General features: G+C 43.8%; 1 protein-coding gene across 3 annotated transcripts in view; it reads left to right on the top strand.

The window, feature by feature from the left end:
* The first annotated feature begins 428 nt into the window (after positions 1-428).
* Rprd2 (regulation of nuclear pre-mRNA domain containing 2) overlaps positions 429-19,162 on the top strand; it is a 67,458-nt gene continuing 48,724 nt past the window's right edge. For all 3 annotated transcript variants that reach the window (XM_045137947.1, XM_045137948.1, XM_045137949.1), the window contains exon 1: positions 429-657. In XM_045137947.1, coding sequence (XP_044993882.1) covers positions 441-657 — 217 coding nt within the window. In that variant the 5' untranslated portion in view covers positions 429-440. The remainder of the gene's footprint in view (positions 658-19,162) is intronic.

Genomic DNA, 19,162 nt, shown 5'->3' on the forward strand with positions numbered 1-19,162 from the left:
GACCTATTGGTTGAGCGGTGTGGAAGAGAAGGGGGGAAAAAAAAAAAACAAACCACCATTAAGCTCGGGCGTTTGGAAAAGCCTCCGTAGGTCTCGTCTTTATTTTCACTTTACTTATTTATTTTTTTATTTTTGTGCGTCATTCCGTGTGGATGACTGACTGAAAAACCACGAGCCCCCGAACCGTAGCTTTAAGCGCTCAGCCTTCCTCGGGCACCCGGGCGGCTGCGTGGGTCCGGAGGAAGCCGAGCGCGCGCGGCGTCCCCACCCCCCGTCCTCCTCCTCCTCCTCCCGCCGCCGCCGCCGCCGCCGCCTTCACGCCCTCGCAGTGATTGTCGTCCCCGCTCCCGCCGCCGCCGCCGCCGCTTCCTCCTCCTCCTCCGCCGCCGCCGCCGCCGCCTGAGCAGCAGCCAAGCGAGCGCCCGTGCAAACCCGCGAAGATGGCGGCCGGCGGCGGCGGCGGAGGCAGCGGCAAGGCCTCCTCTTCCTCGTCGTCGTCGGCCTCTTCCGCGGGGGCTCTGGAGTCGTCGCTGGATCGAAAATTCCAGTCGGTCACCAACACCATGGAATCCATCCAGGGTTTGTCGTCCTGGTGTATAGACAACAAGAAACACCACAGCACGATCGTCTACCACTGGATGAAGTGGCTCCGGAGATGTGAGTGGGTGTCGGGGGGTAACTGGGGAGAGGTGTGTGTGGGGGGGAAGAAAAAAAAAAGGTGGGGAGACCCGGGGCTACGGAGTGGGGTTGGGTGGGTGGGGAAAAGGGGGAGCAAATCCGGTCGTAAACCCCTCGGGTGTCTTTTTTTTTTTAACCTAACGCGAGACCCCACCCCCACCCCACTCCCTGCGTTCGGTTGGGGTGCACGGGAAAGCTTTGAGCCCCACTGTCGTCCGTACCTCCCCCCCACCCCCCCCAAAAAAAGCCAGACTCCATGCCTCAGCAGTTAGTGAATGATCCAGGGAGGCTCATTGCTTAGGATTTTATTTATTATTTTCTTTTTTTTTTAATTTAAATTTAATTATTATTATTATTTTTCCCCCCAACCATTCACTTGGCGTGACCTTGGACCGTTGGGCCTAGATCCACAGACATCTCCGGGTTTCATTTCTAAGCCCTGTTTGTTAGGTGTGTGTTGGATTTTTTTTTTTTAGGGAAATTGTCGCGTTCGTTTTATTTATTTATCATTTATTTATATATTCATTCATTTGGTTATTTATTTGTTTTTATTCGCGTAGGCCTCGACGTGTTCATCATGATTTCTGGTTGGTGAAGGTTTAGTAGCCGATGCTTTATGGATTGAGGCAGTAGGGTTTTTTTTTTTTTTTGGTTTTTTTTTTTAAGTCCACTTGCTTCACTGGAATATGTTGAGCCATTTCCTATTTTCCACCCACCCGAAAACTTGGGATGTGCATGAAAAGGGCCTTTTCGCGTTGAATGAAAACGTGTGATGGGTAACCAAGGAGGGACTTTAACCTGGAGGGATGTTGCTTAAGAGTCGAGGCGACCACCTGTTTTTCCCTTTACCTGTATATGCTATGGTAAAATTTACACCTTGATACGGACCAGACAGAGCTGTGAAACTGTAATCAGTGTCTTTCATAACAAAGTACATTTTTACAGAATGTGGGGTTTTCTTTTTCTTTTTTTCTCTTCAGTATATCTTTTCCAAATTATTGTTATTTTGTCTTCAACTTATGGATCCCAACCTACACTGGTGATTTACTGTAAAAAAGAGATCTTCTATAACGTGGTCTGTTAAAACATGGGCAAGGTGGTTCCTGTCTGTAACCTCAGGACTTTGGAAAGCTGAGGCAGGAGAATTGTGGTGAATTCCAGGCCACCACCCTGGGCTATGTAGTGATGTTCCAAGCCTGCCCTGACTACAGATTGTGACCCTACCTCAAAACAAAAAGAAAAGTCATGGGTTGTTTTCAGAAGATTTTACTTGCCAAGTCACCTGCTTTCTCCTGAAAGGGTTGCCCCTAACGATTTGAGTTTTGAGTTTTGTTTTGTTTTCCTATTGCATCAATGAGGACCATTATAGTTATTATTTCACTTTCACCACTGCCCTTCTCATTTTTTAAAAAAAGCTATTTCGTGTGTGTGAATATGGGCGTGGTTTGTGTGTGACACAGTGCACGTGTGTAGGTGAGAGTATAACTTTTCTGGTGGGACCACACTTTCTGTCTTGTTTGAGACAGGATTCTGTGTTATTTACTGATCTGTTAGTGAGCTTCTGGGGAACTGTTTCCACCTCTGTTCTTGTGATTGCACTGAGATTACGGAAGCCCACCACAACTTCCACTTCTGCTTGGGATCTAGGGATCTGAACTCAGGTACTCGGGCTTCTGCAGCAGTTGCGTTACTCACCTAGGCATCTCCACAGCTACCCTGTAAGGGGTTGATTTGTGATTGTCTTAGAGGGAACAGATGGATAAAGCTTGCAAAATTATAAACCTAGCCAAGCTTGGTGGCACATGCTTTTAATCCCAGCACTCTGGAGGCAGAGGTCTGAGGATTGCTATGAGTTTGAGGCCAGCCTGAGACTAGGTAGTGAATAATTCTAGGCCAGTCTGGGCTACAGCAAGACCCTACTTCAAAAAAAACCCCAAATATATATGTATATGTATATTTAATGCTTAAAACCATTTGTTTTAGAGTTACTGCTGAAGGGGCAGTTGTTTTGTTGATTTTCTGAAGTACCAAGAAAGTGTTAAAGAAAAAGAAAGGATTACGTGCTCTGTATTTACTGATAGTAGACTAAATAGTTTATTACTAGCCAAGAGGTAAAATTAGAATCCTCAATATCAAAATGCTTTTACCTTCAAAAGGCTGACAAGTATCTGCTACGTGCCGCAGCCTTCATGTCTTCTGAATCACTGGTTTGCGAATGAGAAAACCAAGGCTGAGAAATGTCACGTTGCTAAGGATAACTCAATTAAGTGATGTAGTTACGATTTAACCTCACCATTTAACTTTGTAAAACAATGTTTAATGTGATCAGTACACCAGCAATAATAGCAAGCAGTGCTTATATGAGAATTGCATTCTCCACCCTTGTGTGGAAGCATTTTTACTAGATTCTACAAGAATTTTACCTTCCCTACCTTTGGGCTCTGATACTTTTTATATGTATATATATTTGCAAGCAGAGAGACATTGAAGAGAGACAGAGAGAATGGACATGCCACTGCAGACAGACTCCAGATGCGAGCGCCACTTTGTGCATCTGGCTTTACATGGGTCCTGGAGATTTGAACCCAGGTTGTTAGGCTTTGCAGTCAAGTACCTTAACCACTAAACCATCTCTCCAGTTCCGGGTGCTGGTACTTTTTCAGGAATAAATTGATCTTATGTCTGCTTTGTAATCACATATATATATATTTTTTTAAGTCAGCAGTGAGGAGATATACTGGGGACAGAATTTTCCTACCCCTGCTGTTGATATTGTACTTGAGCTTATTTTCTTTGTTGATATTAAGAGTTTGAAAGGGACTGGAGAGATGGCTTAGTGGTTAAGGCACTTGCCTGCAAAGCCAAAGGACCCAGGTTCAATTCCCCAGGACCCATGTATGTCCATTCTCTCTCTCTCTCTCTCTCTCTCTCTCTCTTTTTCTTCCCCCACCCCCGCCTCTTTCAAATAAATAACACATATATTTTTTTAAAAAGTGGGAAAGGGCTGGAGAGATGACTTAGCAGTTAAGCGCTTGCCTGTGAAGCCTAAGAACTCCCGTTCGAGGCTTGATTCCCCAGGACCCACGTTAGCCAGATGCACAAGGGGCCGTATGCATCTGGAGTTTGTTTGCAGTGGTTGGAGGCCCTGGTGCTCCCATTCTCTCTCTCTCTGCCTCTTTCTCTCTGTCGCTCTCAAATAAATAAATATGATAATAATAAAAATTTTAAAAGAGTGGGAAATGATAAAAAGACTGTTTTAGGAAAGCAGTATTTAATTGAAGTACATTCTATAAAACTTACATGAGCCGGGTGTGGTGGCACACACCTTTAATCCCAGCACTCGGCAGGCAGAAGTAGGAGGATTGCCATGAGTTCAAGGCCACCCTGAGATGACAGAGTTAATTCCAGGTCAGCCTGGACCAGAGTGAGACCCTACCTCAGAAAACCAAAGATAAAAAATCAAATCCTTAACACTTACATGAAGTTAAATGTGGTTACCTTTTCTGAAACTTGATACTGTTTTATGGTAGTGAAGTGGAATTTAACTTTCTAAAATGATTAAGGGTAACTTGAATTTCTAAAATGAATAAGGGTAATTAAGGGTATTTTCATTTAGAGAAACTCTTATCTCATAAATTAAAGCCTACTGAAAAATATTTAGCTGAGTGGTGAAGGGTAAGATGAAAACAGTTGGTGAATTAGGCCTAGTTTTCATTTACTATTGTATTTTTTTGTTTGTTTTTTGAGGTAGGGTCTCTGGGCCAGGCTTACCTGGAATTCACTATGTAGTCTCATAGTGGCCTCCACTCACAGAGATCCTCCTACCTCAGCATCCTGAGCGCTGGGATTAAAGGAGTGTGCCACTGTGCACAGCTCTAATATTGTGTTTCTTTTCTGTTTTTTTTTTTTTAGATATTTATTTAAGAGAGAGAGAAAGGCAGATAGAGAATGGGTTCGCCAGGGCCTAGCCACTGCAACTGAACTTGATGTATGCACCACTTTCTGTATCTGGCTTTACATGGGTACTGGGGAATCAAACCCAGGTCCTTTAGCTTTGCACACAAGTGCCTTAGCTGCTAAGTGATCTCTCCAATAATAATGTAGTTCTTTACAGTTAGACTTGGAGTTTGGTTGTTAGGGTTACTTAGACCAAATCATGGAGTAGATGTCTTTGGTATTCCCAAATCTTTCTGCCCATTTTCCGTTTTTTTTTTTTTAAATTTTTTATTTATTTATTTGAGAGCGATAGACACAGAGAGAAAGACAGAGAGAGGGAGAGAGAGAGAATAGGCGCGCCAGGGCTTCCAGCCTCTGCAAACGAACTCCAGACGCATGAGCCCCCTTGTGCATCTGTCTGCCCATTTTCTTGATGCCAATTTTGCTTCTCTTTCTTTTCATCTGAGTTGTTATTTGGTAATTTAGACCTCCATGTAAATTTTACTGTATTAGATATTCCAGAGATTGCTTCTTTTTACTTTTACTTTTTTTTTTTTTTGAGGTAGGGTTTCTAGCCCAGGCTAGCCTTGAACTCGTGATTTTCCTACCTCTGCCTCCCAAGCACTGAGGTATGCCTTCACATCCAGCTTTACTTATTTACTTGTAAGCAGAGAGAGAGAAGAGAGACAAAGAGAATGGACACACCAGGAACTTCAGCCACTGCAAAGGAACTTCATGTGTATTTGGCTTATGTGTGAATCAAACCTGGTTCCTTAGGCTTCCCAGGCAAGCGCCTTAAGTGCTAAGCCATCTCTCTAGCCCTTTATTTATTTATTTTTCCAAGGTAGGGTTTTACCCTAGCCCAGGCTGACCTGGAATTAGTCTTAGGATGGCCTTGAAATTACAGGAATCCTCCTACCTCTACTTCCCCAGTGCTGGGATCAAAGGCGAGTACCACCACACCCAGCTCCAGAGATCATTTGTTGTTTAGTGATACTGGGGATCTAACTCAGTCTGTGCAAGCATTCTACCACTGAACTACATCCCAAGGCCTCAGAGTGTTTTTTTTTTAATTTTTAATATTTAATTGATTTTGAGAAAGAATGGGTGTGCTAGGGCTTCCAGCCATTGCAAATGAACTCGAGATGCATATGCCACCTTGTGTCTCTGGCTTGTTCAGGAACTGGGGCATTAAGCCTGTGTCTAAGCTTCACAACCTTTACAATAGCCTCTTGTTTGTTTGTGTTTATTTATTTATTTATTTTGTTTTTTCGAGACAGGGTCTCACTCTGGCCCAGGCTGACTTGGAATTCACTATATAGTATCAGGGTGGCCTTGAACCCACGGGATCCTCCTACCTCTGCCTCCCCAGTGCTGAGATTAAAGGCGTGCGCCACCACGCCTGGCTTTGTTTGTTTTTAAATTTAATTTGCAAGCAGAGGAGAGATAGGGCCTCTGGCCACTGTAAATGAACTCTTAGATGCATGTGCCACTTAGTGATTCTGGCTTTACATGGGCACTGGGGAATTGACCTTGGATTTTTAGGTTTTGCAGGTTTAACTACTGAGCCATCTCTCCAGCCTAGTTCTGTTGATTTTATTCAGGCTTTTTAAAAAAAATCTTTATTTTATTATTTATTTGTTTATTTGAGGGAGAGAGAGAATGGGTGCACCAGGGCTTCCAGCCACTGCGTATGAACTCCAGATGCATGCACCACTTTGTGCATCTGTCTTTTTCTTTTCATGGGCACCACATGAGCCAAGCAACTTAAGCGTCAAGCCATCTCTCCAGCACGCCCCCCCCCCCAATATGTTTTTGAGGTATGGTCTTACTCTAGCCTAGGCTGACCTGGAACTCACTCTATATTCCCAGGCTGGCCTCTAACTCAAGGCAATCATCCTATCTCTCATAGAGTCATGTGCCATCACATCTGGCTGACTGGCTGGCTTGCTTGTGCTTGCTTGCTTGCTTGCTTCCCTGCCTGCCTGCCGCCTCCTTTCTTCCTCCACTCCCCTCCCCCCTCCCTCCCTCCCTCCCTCCCTCCCTCCCTCCCTCCCTCCCTCCCTCCCTCCCTCCCTTCTTTCTTTCTTTCTTTCTTTCTTTCTTTCTTTCTTTCTTCTTTCTTTCTTGATAGGGTTTCACTCTAGCTCAGACTGATCTGGAACTCACTATGTAGTTTTAGTGTGGCCTTCAGCTCACGCCAGTCCTACCTCTGCCTCAAAGTGCTGGGATCAAAGGCATGTGTCACCACGCACAGCAGGCTAAATTTTTTTAGAAAATGTTTTTTAAAAAATTTAATTATTATTTATTTATTTACTTGAGGGGAGGAGAGGGAGAGAATATGGGTGTGCTAGGGCCTCTAACTATTGCAAATGAACTCCAGACACATGTGCCACCAGGTGCATCTGTCGAATGTGGGCACTGGGGAATTGAACTTGGGTCTTTAGGCTCGCCAGGCAAGCACCTTAACTGCTGAGCCATCTTTCCAGCCTGTTGAAAAATATTTTATATATTTACTCGAGGGCTGGAAAGATGGCTTAGCGGTTAAGCGCTTGCCTGTGAAGCCTAAGGACCCTGGTTCGAGGCTCGATTCCCCAGGACCCACGTTAGCCAGATGCATAAGGGGGCGCATGCATCTGGAGTTCATTTGCAGTGGCTGGAAGCCCTGGTGCGCCCATTCTCTCTTTCTCTGTCTCTCTGTGTCACTCTCAAATAAATAAATAAAAATAAACAAAAAATTATATATTTACTTGAGAAAGAGAGAGAAAGAGACAGGGAGGGGGAGGGAAAGAATGGCCACACCAACACCTCTAGTTACCACAAATGAACTACAGATGTATGTGTCCCCTTGTGCATTTGGCTTTACGTGGGTCCTGGGGAATCGTACCTGGGTCCTATGGCTTTGCAGCAAGTGACTTAACTAACTGCTAGGTCATCTCTCCAGCCCCAGGCTTTTTTTTTTTTTTTTTTTTTTAAGTAAAAACAGCCAGGCATGGTGGCGGCACACATCTTAAATCCCAGCACTTGGAAGGCAGAGGTAGGAGGATCTCCAAAGAGTCTGAGAACACCCTGAGACTGCATATGAATTCTAGGTCAGCCTGAGCTAGAGAGAGACCCTACCTTGAAAAACCAAAATAAATAAATAAAAATCAAATTTAAACAAGTAAAAACAGGGCTGCAGGGCTGGAGAGATGGCTTAGCGGTTAAGTGCTTGCCTGAGAAGCCTAAGGACCCCGGTTCGAGGCTCGGTTCCCCAGGTCCCACGTTAGCCAGATGCACAAGGGGGCGCATGCGTCTGGAGTTCGTTTGCAGAGGCTGGAAGCCCTGGCGCGCCCATTCTCTCTCTCTCCCTCTATCTGTCTTTCTCTCTGTGTCTGTCGCTCTCTAATAAATAAATAAATAAATAAAATTAAAAAAAAAAAAAAAACAGGGCTGCAGAGATGGCTTAGTGGTTAAGGCATTTGCCTGCGAAGCCTAAGGACCCATGTTCAACACTCCACATCCCATGTAAGCCAGATGCACAAAGGTGATACAAGTGCAAGGTCACACATGCCCACTAGGTGGTACAAGCATCTCAAATTTGATTGCAGTGGCTGAGACCCTGGTACGCCAATTCTTTATCTCACTGTCAATCTCATGCTCTTAAAAAATTTTTTTAAAGTAAAAATGGCATTGTCTGATCACCTTCAGTTGCTGTCATATCATACTTTCAGTTTATTAAGTTCTCTTGTCTTACTTTTTTTGTTTTTCGAGGTAGGGTCTCACTCTGGCCCAGGCTGACCTGGAATTCACTATGGAGTTTCAGGGTGGCCTCAAACTCACAGTGATCCTCCTACCTCTGCCTCCTGAGGGTGGGGATTAAAGGCGTGCGCCACCACGCCCGGCTTCTCCTCTTACTTGCTACATGCTTGTGTTTTTCTCAGGTGCCAAGGCCATGCCTTGTTTGTTGCTGTATCCCCAAGCACCCAAACCAGTGCTTACCATGTTCTTAAGAAAAAATTTTTTTTTATTTATTTATTTGAGAGTAACAGACACAGAGAGAAAGACAGATGGAGGGAGAGAGAGAATGGGCGCGCCAGGGCTTCCAGCCTCTGCAAACAAACTCCAGACGCGTGCGCCCCCTTTGTGCATCTGGCTAACGTGGGACCTGGGGAACCGAGCCTCGAACCAGGGTCCTTAGGCTTCACAGGCAAGCGCTTAACCGCTAAGCCATCTCTCCAGCCCACTTACCATGTTCTAAATGTTTGCCAGTACACATAAAGTAGTTAATGAAGCTCAATCCTGGCCTGGTGTTGCATGCCTGTAGTCCTGGCACCTGGGAGACAATGGCAGGAGAATCCCACATGTGAGGCCAGCCTGGGCTACATGACCAGATCCTGCTTCAACTGAAAAACAAGAACTTAAAATTGTTTTAATTTTCATTTCATGAAACAACTATAGGGATGGTTATCCATAGGTTCAGAACATGGTTTCTTTCTGTCTGTCTGTCAGTCTCTCTCTCTCTCTCTTTTTTGTAGGTAAGGTCTCACTCTAGCCCAGCCTGACCTGGAATTCATTATGTAGTCACAGGGTAACCTTGAACCCACAGTAGTCCTCCTACCTCAGCTTCCCAAGTGCTGGGATTAAAGGTGTGTGCCACCACATCCAGTTTATTTATTTGTTTATTGAGATACAGGCAGGAGTGGGTGCACCAGAGCCTCCTGCTGCTGCCGAAGAACTCCAGACACTTGTACCACTTTGTCTCCCTTGATGTGGGTACTGGGGAATTGAACCTGGGCCATAAGGCTTTGTAAACAAGCCTTTAATCACTTTGGCATTTCTCCTGTCCTGTTTTTACCATTATGGGATATTGAGTGATCAGACTGGGGAGATGCCTATGTCACCTCAGTCATGTATCATTTCTTTGTGTTGGAAAATCTCTACTAGCTATAGTTTATTTACATTTTAATTTTATTTGTTTATTTGAAAGTAGACAGCGAGGATGGGCATAGCAGGGCCTCCAGCCCCTGCAAACCCATTCCAGATGCATGTGCCACCTTGTGTGCCTGGCTTTATGTGGGTACCAGAGAATCGAACCCAGGTTGCTAGGCTTTGGAGACAAGTGACTTAACTGTTGAACCATCTCTCCAGCCCTCTAGTAGCTTTTTTTTTGGGGGGGGGGGTTCTTCAAAGAAGGGTCTTACTCTTCTAGCTAAGACTGACCTGGAATTCTCTAAGTCTCAGGGTGGCCTCGAACTCATGGAGATCCTTCTACCTCTGCCTCCCAAGTGCTGGGATTAAAAGGATGCACTAGCTATTTTTTAAATATATATTTTATTTATTTATTTGTGTGTGAGAGAGAATGAGGACACCAGGGCATCTAGCCACTGTAAGTGAATGCCAGACACATGCGCCCCCATGTGCATCTGGCTTATGTGGGTCCTGGAGAATCGAACCAGGATCCTTTGGCTTTGCAGACAAATGCCTAAACTGTTAAGCCATCTCTCCAGCCCTCTACTAGCTATTTTAAGATAGACATTGTTGGACTGGAGAGATGGCTTAGAGGTTCAGGCGATTGCCTACAAAGCCAAAGGACCTAGGTTCAATTCCTCAGGATCCACTTAAGCTAGATGGAAAAGAGGGTACACGCATCTGGAGTTTATTTGCAGTGGCTGGAGGCCCTGGCGCACCTATTCTCTCTCTCTCTCCTGCCTATTTCTCTCATATAAATAAATAAAAATAAATATTAGCGGGGCATGGTGGCACATGCCTTTAATCCCAGCACTCAGGAGGCAGAGGTAGGAGGATTGCAATGAGTTCGAGGCCACTCTGAGACCCCACACTGAATTCCAGGTAAGCCTGGGCTAGAGTGAGACCCTACCTTGAAGAACCAAAATAAATAAGTATTTTTAAAAAAGATAGACATTGTTGTCGAGTATAACTGTACTATAGACATGAAATTTATTCTTCCCCTCCAGCTGCACTACGTTAGCATATTTATTGAACACTTTTCTATACCAGCTACTGTCTAGATCCTGGGGATGTAGCTGGTGAACAACAGGGCAAAATATTTTCCTCTCACAGAGCTTACATACTAGTAAGGTATGACAGACAACAAATAAATTTATTGGAAGGTGATAAGAGCTATAGAGAAACATACAGCTGAAAAGGGGAACACAGAGTACTAAGGAGGGCTGCAGTGTCAGATTAGGGAAGTGAGGAAGTAACGTTTGAATAGGGAGGTGAGGTGTTAACAATATAAATAGGAGGCCATGCAAAAGTGCTAAACCAGGGCTCTCAGTCTCTATCACAGAGGTTTCTTTCTTTTATTATTGTTATTTTTATTTATTTGTGAGAGAGAGGTGTGTGTGTGCATATGTATGTGTGTGTGTACATCTACATATATATAGAGAAAGAAAGGGCACGCCATTGCCTCCAGTCACTGCAAAGGAAATCCAGATGCATGTGCCACTTTGTGTATCTGGCTTATGTAGGTACTGGGGAATTGAACCTGGGTCATTTGGCTTTGCAGGAAAGTACCTTAACCACTAAGCCATCTCTGCAGCTCAGAGGTTTCTTTTTGCAGTAGGCAGATACTAATGCTGAGACACGTAGCTGGACACTTAGCCAATATGCTAAGAATAAGTGACTACTGTTTGCTTGCTCTTTAAGGCTCAGGGAATGTCACAGAAGAGGTGCTGGAAAGAATGTAAGAGCCAGAGAATGGAGAAGAGTGCTGTGGAGTGAGGTGTCTGCGCACAGCCTGCCATTTTCACTAGTAACTCACAGCACTGTGGTTTTCCACACATGATTGAACCTATGCCATCATGGATGGAGGAGGGGCTCATGAGACCCCCATCCTTCTCAGAGGTGCTATTGGCAGTAGCTAATGGTTACTGGGGAGGGGAAGTCATATTATTAGGTGGTGTAGCCATTGAGAAGTTTGGACTGGAGAGATGGATGGCTTAGCAATTAAGGCACTTGCCTGCAAAGCCAAAGGACCCAGGTTCTGTTTCCTGGTACCAACATGAAGGCCATTGCACAAGGTGGGACATGCACCTGGAGTTTGTTTGCAGCAGGTGGAGGCCCTGACAACGCTCTTCTCTCTCTGTGTACCTGCCTCCCTCCCCTGCCAATAAATAAATAAAAATATATATATACATTTTTTATTTTTATTTTTATTTTTTTGTTCTTCAAGTTGGGGTCTCTCTCTGGCTCAGGCTGACCTGGAATTCACAATGTAGTCTCAGGGTGGCCTCGAACTCTCGGCGATCCTCCTGCCTCTGCCTCCGGAGTGCTGGGATTAAAGGCGTGTGCCACCACGCCCAGCATAATATATATATGTGTGTGTATGTATGTATATATGTGTATATATATGTGTGTGTGTGTGTGTGTGTGTGTGTGTGTATATGTGTGTGTGTGTGTATATATATATATATATATATATATTTTTTTTTTTTTAAAGCTGGGCATGGTGATGCACGCTTTTAGTCCCAGCACTCGGGAGGCAGAGGCAGGAGGATCGCCATGAGTTCCAGGCCACCCTGAGACTACATCGTGAATTCCAGGTTAGCCTAGGCCAGAATGGAACCCTACCTTGAAAAATAAAAATATAAAAAAGAAAGAAAAGTTCCCTGTACTCCAGTAGATAATCCCTCACTCGCGCTTGCTCCTTCCTTCCTTTTAAAATATCTGAGAGAGAGAGAATGGGTGCACCAGGGCCTCCAGCCATTGCAAATGAACTCCAGACACATGTACCTCCTTGTGCGTTGGCTTTATGTAGGTACCAGGGAATCTAACCTGGGTCCTTTGGCTTTGCTGCCAAGAGCCTTAACTGCAAAGGCTCTCCAGCCCTCTTTCTTGCTTTTGAGGCAGGTTCTCACTCTAGCCCAGACTGACTTGAAATTTTGTAGCCCCAGGCTGGTCTTGAACTCACAGTTGTCCTCCTACGGCTGTCTCCAGAGTGCTGGGACTACAGGTGTGTGTCACCACATAGAACTACATTAGGGTCTCTTGCCACTACAGAGGAATGACTGACCAGCTTTATGTGGTGAGCTGGGGAATTGAACCCCAGGTTGACAGGCTTTGTAAACAAAAACCTTTAATCTCTGAGCCACCTCCCCTTGCCTCAGTTGAAAATATTTTAAGTAGAAAGTGCTTTGAATGCATGTAAGCCATCACATTGTCAAACATTCTCACTGACCCTGTTAAAAGAACAGCACAAAGACTTACGTGGCTGGAAAAGTGTTAAAAGGAGCTGAAGGCTGGAGAGATGGCTTAGTGGTTAAGGCACTTGTGTGCAAAGCCAAAGGACCTAGGTTCACCTCCCCAGGATCCATGTAAGCCAGACACACAAGGTGGGACATGTGTCTGGAGTTTGTTTGCAGCGACTAGAGGCTCTGATGTGCCCATTCTCTCTCTCTCTCTCTCTCTCTCTCTCTCTCTCTCTCTCTGCCTCTTTCTCTCTCCCTCTCTTTTTCTAATAAGTAAAAATATTTTTTTCCAAATTTTTAGTAACAACTTCCATGATTATAAAATATATCCCATGGTAATACCCTCCCTCCCTCCCCCCACTTTCCCCTTTGAAATTCCACACTCCATCATACCCCTCCCCGTCTCATTCAGTCTTTCTTTTATTTTGATGTCATGATCTTTTCCTCCTCTTATGATGGTCTTGTGTAGGTAGTGTCAGGCACTGTGAGGTCATGGATATCCAGGCCATTTTGTGTCTGGGGGAGCACATTGTAAGGAGTCCTACCCTTCCTTTGGCTCTTACATTCTTTCTGCCACCTCTTCCACAATGGACCCTGAGCCTTGGAAGGTGTGATAGAGATACTGCAGTGCTGAGCACTCCTGTCAGTTCTTTCTAGCACCATGATACCTTCTGAGTCATCCCAAGGTCACTGCCATCTGAAAAGAGAAGACTCTCTACCCAAAGTGAGAGTAGCATTAATATAAGAGTATGAACATTAAGAGAAGTGCTAACTGGCCAGTTTGATGAGCATAGTGTATACATTTAGCCAGACAGCAGCAGACGGTACAGCCCTAGGGCGCATGACTTACCCCTGTTTTAAGTTTTCAGTATCAGATGTATTCCCTCCTATAATAAATAAAAGTAAAATATAAAAAACCCAAAAATAATATTGGTGGGATTCAGTAAGATAATTCACATAGAGATTTGTGTTTTGTTTTTTGTTTTTTCAAGGTAGGGTCTCACTGTAGATCAGGCTGACCTGGAATTCACTATGTAGTCTCAGGGTGGCCTCGAACTCATGGAGATCCTCCTACCTCTGCCTCCTGAGTACTGGGATTAAAGGTGTGCACCACCCAGCTCTATCTACTTTTAAAGTGTTTTGTTCATTCCGCCCCCCCCCCTTTTTTTTTGATTTTTCGAGGTAGGGTCCTGCAGGCCAGGATGATCTGGAACTTAATATGTAGTCCCTGGCTGGCCTCACACTTACCACTCCTATCTGTTTTTATTTATGTTTTTGGTTTTTCGAGGTAGGGTCTTGCTATAGCCCAAACTGACCTGGAATTCACTATGTAGTCTTAGGCTGGCCTCAAATTCACAGCATTTCTCTTGCCTCCCAAGTGCTGGGATGTTTTTATCTCTGATGTAGTGGCTTGCTGTATAGTTCAGGCTGGCCTTAGACTTCAGAGTGTTGGAATTGCACATATAACCACATCCATCAATGTTTGGGTTTCTTTTTTAGAAACATTTAAAAAGTTATTTATTGAGAAAGAAAAAGAGAGAGAGAAAGAATGGGCATTCCAGGACCTTCAGCTGTTTTGAACAAACTCTAGATGCATGTACCACCTTTTGCATCTGACTTACTTGAGTCCTGGGGAATCAAATCTGGGTCCTTTTAGCTTTGCACGCAAGCACCTTAACTACTAAGCCATCTCTCCATCCCTGGGTTTCTTTTCTTTGTCTTTTTTTTTTTTTTTCTTCTTCTTCTTCTTCTTCTTTAGTTTTTCAAGGTAGGGTCTCACTCTAGTCCAGACTAACCTAATTCACCATGTAGTCTCAGGCTGTCATTGAACTTACTGTGATCCTCCTACCTCTGCTTCCCAAGTGCTGGGATTAAGTGTGTGTGCCACCGTGCCTGGTCCACAGCCCTGGATTTCTGTTTTAAGTATACTTTTAAAATTTTCTTATTTGTATGCACATGTGTGGGTGTGGGGACAAAGGTGTCAGGGGATTCTTGTCACTGTAAACAAATGCCAGGCATCTGCCAGTTTTTCTATCATCTGGCTTTACGTGGGTACTGGGGAATTGAACTTGGGCCAGCAGGTTTTGCAAGCAAGTCCCTTTAACTGCTGAGCTATTTCCCAGCTCCTGTAGAAATTTCAGCAAAACATGTGTTCTGTATACCAGGCTAGTATGGAGTTCACTATGTAGTGAAGGCTGGGCTTGATTCTCCTACTTCTGGCTTATAAGTACTAGGATTATATGTGCCATCACTCCCTGTGCCAAGAAACATAATTTTAAAATTACCTTTGTACTTTAGACTCAATTGAGAGGGTTAGTGGTCTATGCCTATAGGTATGAGCCTGGAGCTGGAGATGTGGGGACAAAGGTTCATTTCATGACTATACTGGTTGCACTGTGATGTTGAGAGCAGCCTGGCTACGTCAGACCCTGAAGGAGAACCAAAGAATGGTTACATGTTTAACTCAGTTGGTATAGTGCTTGTATGGCAGACATGAATCTCTGGGTTCCACCCCCAGCACCACATGAACTGGATGTGGGCAGATCCCTGCCACATAGGAGGTGGAGGTAGAGACTGGAGAATCAGAAGTTCAAGGTCATTCTCAGCAGCATAATAAGTTTGAGGCCAGTCTGGGATGCATGTGATGCTCAAAAAGTAAAAATAAAAAAGCAGTGAACCAGGTATGGTGGCACATACCTTTAACCCCAGCACTTGGAAGGCCAAGGTAGGAGTATCACTGTGAGTTTGATGCCAGCCTGAGACTACATAGTCACAGTGAATTTCAGGTCAGCCTGGGCTAGAGCAAGACACTACCTTGAAAAAAAAAAAAAGTTAGAAATGAAAATGTAATTATTGAAGCTAAAAAAAAAAAAACTGGCTATATTAGACGGCAAAGTAGACTATTTAGAAAGATAGTTCATGAACCAGGAGGTCTGAAATAATTTCCCAGAATGCAGTTTTAACAGTTAATTATTAGGGAGGTTATGAATGAACCTAACATAGGTGTGATTGAAGTCCCAGAAAGAAAGGATGGAGAACAAGCAATATTTGAAAGAATACTGAATGAGATATTTGAAAAATTTATGAAAAATGTAAATATACCAATATAAGAAACAATGTTTATGAAAGATTAAATTTAAAAATCTACACCACACAGGTTGTAGTTAAGAGTGTCAAAGATAAGCTTCAGCCAGGAGTGTGGCGCATTCCTTTAATCCCAGCACTGGGAGGCAGAGGGCAGAGGATCGCTGTGAGCTCAAAGTCCAGCCTGAGACCACATAGTGAATTCCAGGTCAGCCTGGGCTAGAGTGAGACCCTACCTTGAAAAGAAAACAAAAAAGTAGGCTCTTGGGCTAGAGAGAGAGTTCAGTGATTAAGGTGTTTGCCTGTAATGTCTAATGACCCAGCTTCTGTCCCCCAGAACCCACATAAAGTCAGATACACAAAGTGGTGCATGCATCTGGAGTTTGTCTGGAGGCCCTGATGCACTCATTCTTTTTCTCTCTGTCTCTTTTCTTTCCCTCTTTGCTTGAAAATAAGTAAAACATTTTAAAAACAAGATAAACTAGGGTCTGGAGAGATGGCTCAGTGGTTAAGGCATTTGCCTGCAAAGCCAAAGGACCCATGTAAGCCAGATGCACAAGGTAGTGCATACATCTGGGGTCCATTTACAGAGGCTGAAGGCCCTGGCACGCCCATTCCCTCACTATATATTTGCCTCTTTCTCTCTGAAATAAATAAAATATTAAAAACAACAATAAGGGCTGGAGAGATGGCTTAGCGATTAAAATGTTTGCCTGCAAAACTGAAGGACCTCGGTTCAACTCCCCAGGACCCATGTAAGCCAGATGCACAAGGTGGTGCGTAATCTGGAGTTTGCAGTGGCTGGAAGCCCTGGCACGCCCATTCTCTCTCTTCTCTGCTTCTTTCATGCTGTCAAGTAAATAAATTTCAAAACACCAAACAAGATGAGTTCTTTTTTTGGTTTTGTTTTGCTTTGTTTTTATTTTTATTTATTTATTTATTTTTATTAATTTGAGAGCGACAGAGAAAGAGGGAGAGAGAAAGAGAGAGAGGATGGGCTCACCAGGGCTTCCAGCCACTGCAAATGGACTCCAGATGCATGTGCCACCTTGTGCATCTGGCTTACATGGGTCCTGGGGAATCAAGCCTCGAACTAAGGTCCTTGGGCTTTTGCAGGCAATCGCTTACCCACTAAGCCATCTCTCTTAGTCTCCGAGATAAACTCTTAAAAAAAAAAAAAAAAAAAAAAACCAGCCAAATCCTGGAGTGGAGGGGCATGCTTTGGTCCCAGCACCAGGGAGGTAAAAGTAGAAGGGTCTCATTGATTTCAGGACTAGCCTGAGAGGCTGGAGAGATTGTTCAGTGGTTAGGGCACTTGCCTGCAAAACTTAATGACCCATTAATAACCTGGGTTCAGTTCTTTAATACCCCTGTAAAGTCTGACACGCAAAGTGTTATGTGAATCTGGAGTTCATTTGCAGCTCATGTGCACCCATTCTGTTTGTTTCTCACTGTCCTTGCAAGTAAAATATTTATTATTATTATTATTTTTATTTAGAGAGAGAATTGCCACCAGGGCCTCAGACACTTGTGCCACCTAATGGGCATGTGCAACCTGGCACTTGCCCACCTTTTGTGTATCTGGTTTACATGGGATCTGGAGATTTGAATAGGGGTCCTTAGGCATTGCAGGCAAGTAAGTGCCTTAACTGCTAAGCTATCTCTCCAGCCCAAGTAAAATGTTTAAAACAAAATTAGTGTGAGGATAGAGTTCTAAGTCCTAGCCTAAGTTAGAGTGAGACTCTACCTCAAAAAACAAAAGCCTAGGCATGGTGGTGCATGCCTTCAGAGGGTCACCATGATTTCGAAGCCACCCTAGACTACATAATGAATTCCAGGTTAGCCTGGACTAAAGTGAGACCCTATCTTGAAAAAACAAAACAAGCAAATAAAATGTAGGCTGGAGAGAAGGATCAGTAGCTAAGTACTTGCCTGAAAAGCCTAATGATTGTGGTTCAGTTCCCTGGTACCCAGGTAAAGCCAGTTGCACAAAGTGGCACATGTATCTGGAGTTTGTTTGCAGTGGCTGGAGGCCCTGGCATGCCCATTCTATCTGCCTTTTTTATCTCATAGGTAAATAAATAAATAAAATCAAAATAAACAACAACAAAAAACAACAGCAGAAAGAAAGGAAGAAAAAACAGCCAGACAGGATAGCTTTTGAAAGGTATTATAGATGCACGGCAACAATAGAATTGGGTGAACGCTGAAGTAAAATATTTAGAGTGTAGAGAGAAAAATCAGGCAATCTAGAATTGTCTACCTAAATTTTTTTGTTATTTTTAAAATTTTATTATTATCATCATTTTATTTTGTTTTTTTTCCCTCAATTTTTAACATCTTCCATGATTATAAAAAATATCCCATGGTCATACCCTCCCTACCCCCCACTTTCCCCTTTGAAATTCCATTCTCCATCATATCCCCTCCCCATCGCAATCAGTTTCTCTTTTATTTTGATGTAATGATCTTTTCCTCCTCTTATGATGGTCTTGTGTAGGTAGTGTCAGGCACTGTGAGGTCATGGATATCCAGGCCATTTTATGTCTGGAGGAGCACGTTGTAAGGAATCCTACCCTTCCTTTCGCTTTTACATTCTTTCTGCCACCTCTTCCACATTAGACCCTGAGCCTTGGAAGGCGTGATCAAGATATTACTTAGTACTCCAGTCACTTCTTTCCAGCACCATGATACCTTTTGAGTCGTCCCAAGGTCACTGCCATCTGAAAAGAGAAAACTCTTTACCCAAAGTGAGAGTAGCATTAATATTATTTTGTTTTTTTGAGGTAGGGTCTCACTCTAGCTCAGACTGACCTGGAATTCACTATGTATTTATTTGAGAGAGAGAATGTATGGCTATGTCAGTGTCTCTTTCCATTGCAAATGAACTTGAAATGCATGTGTCACTTGGTGCATCTGGCTTTACATGGATACAGGGGAATTGAACCTGAGCTGGCAGGCTTTGCAATCAAGTGCCTTTACTTCTGAGTCCCCATATATGTGTGCATATGTGTGAGTATATATCTATCATCTATCTATACATATATATTTTTCCCCCAAGGTAGGGTCTCATTCTAGCCCAAGTTGACAGATATCTCACTTTGTAGTCCCAGGCTGGCCTTGAACTCACATTGATCCTCTACCTTCCAACTGCTGGGATTAAAGATGTGTGCCACCATACCTGGCTCTTACATTTTTTTCTATTTATTTGTTTGAGAGAAAAAAAAAGTAGAGAGAGAATGGTTGTACTAGGACCTCTAGTCACTGCAAAC

This window comes from Jaculus jaculus, chromosome 19 (genome assembly GCF_020740685.1).
Source record: "Jaculus jaculus isolate mJacJac1 chromosome 19, mJacJac1.mat.Y.cur, whole genome shotgun sequence".
Taxonomy (NCBI): Eukaryota; Metazoa; Chordata; class Mammalia; order Rodentia; family Dipodidae; genus Jaculus; species Jaculus jaculus.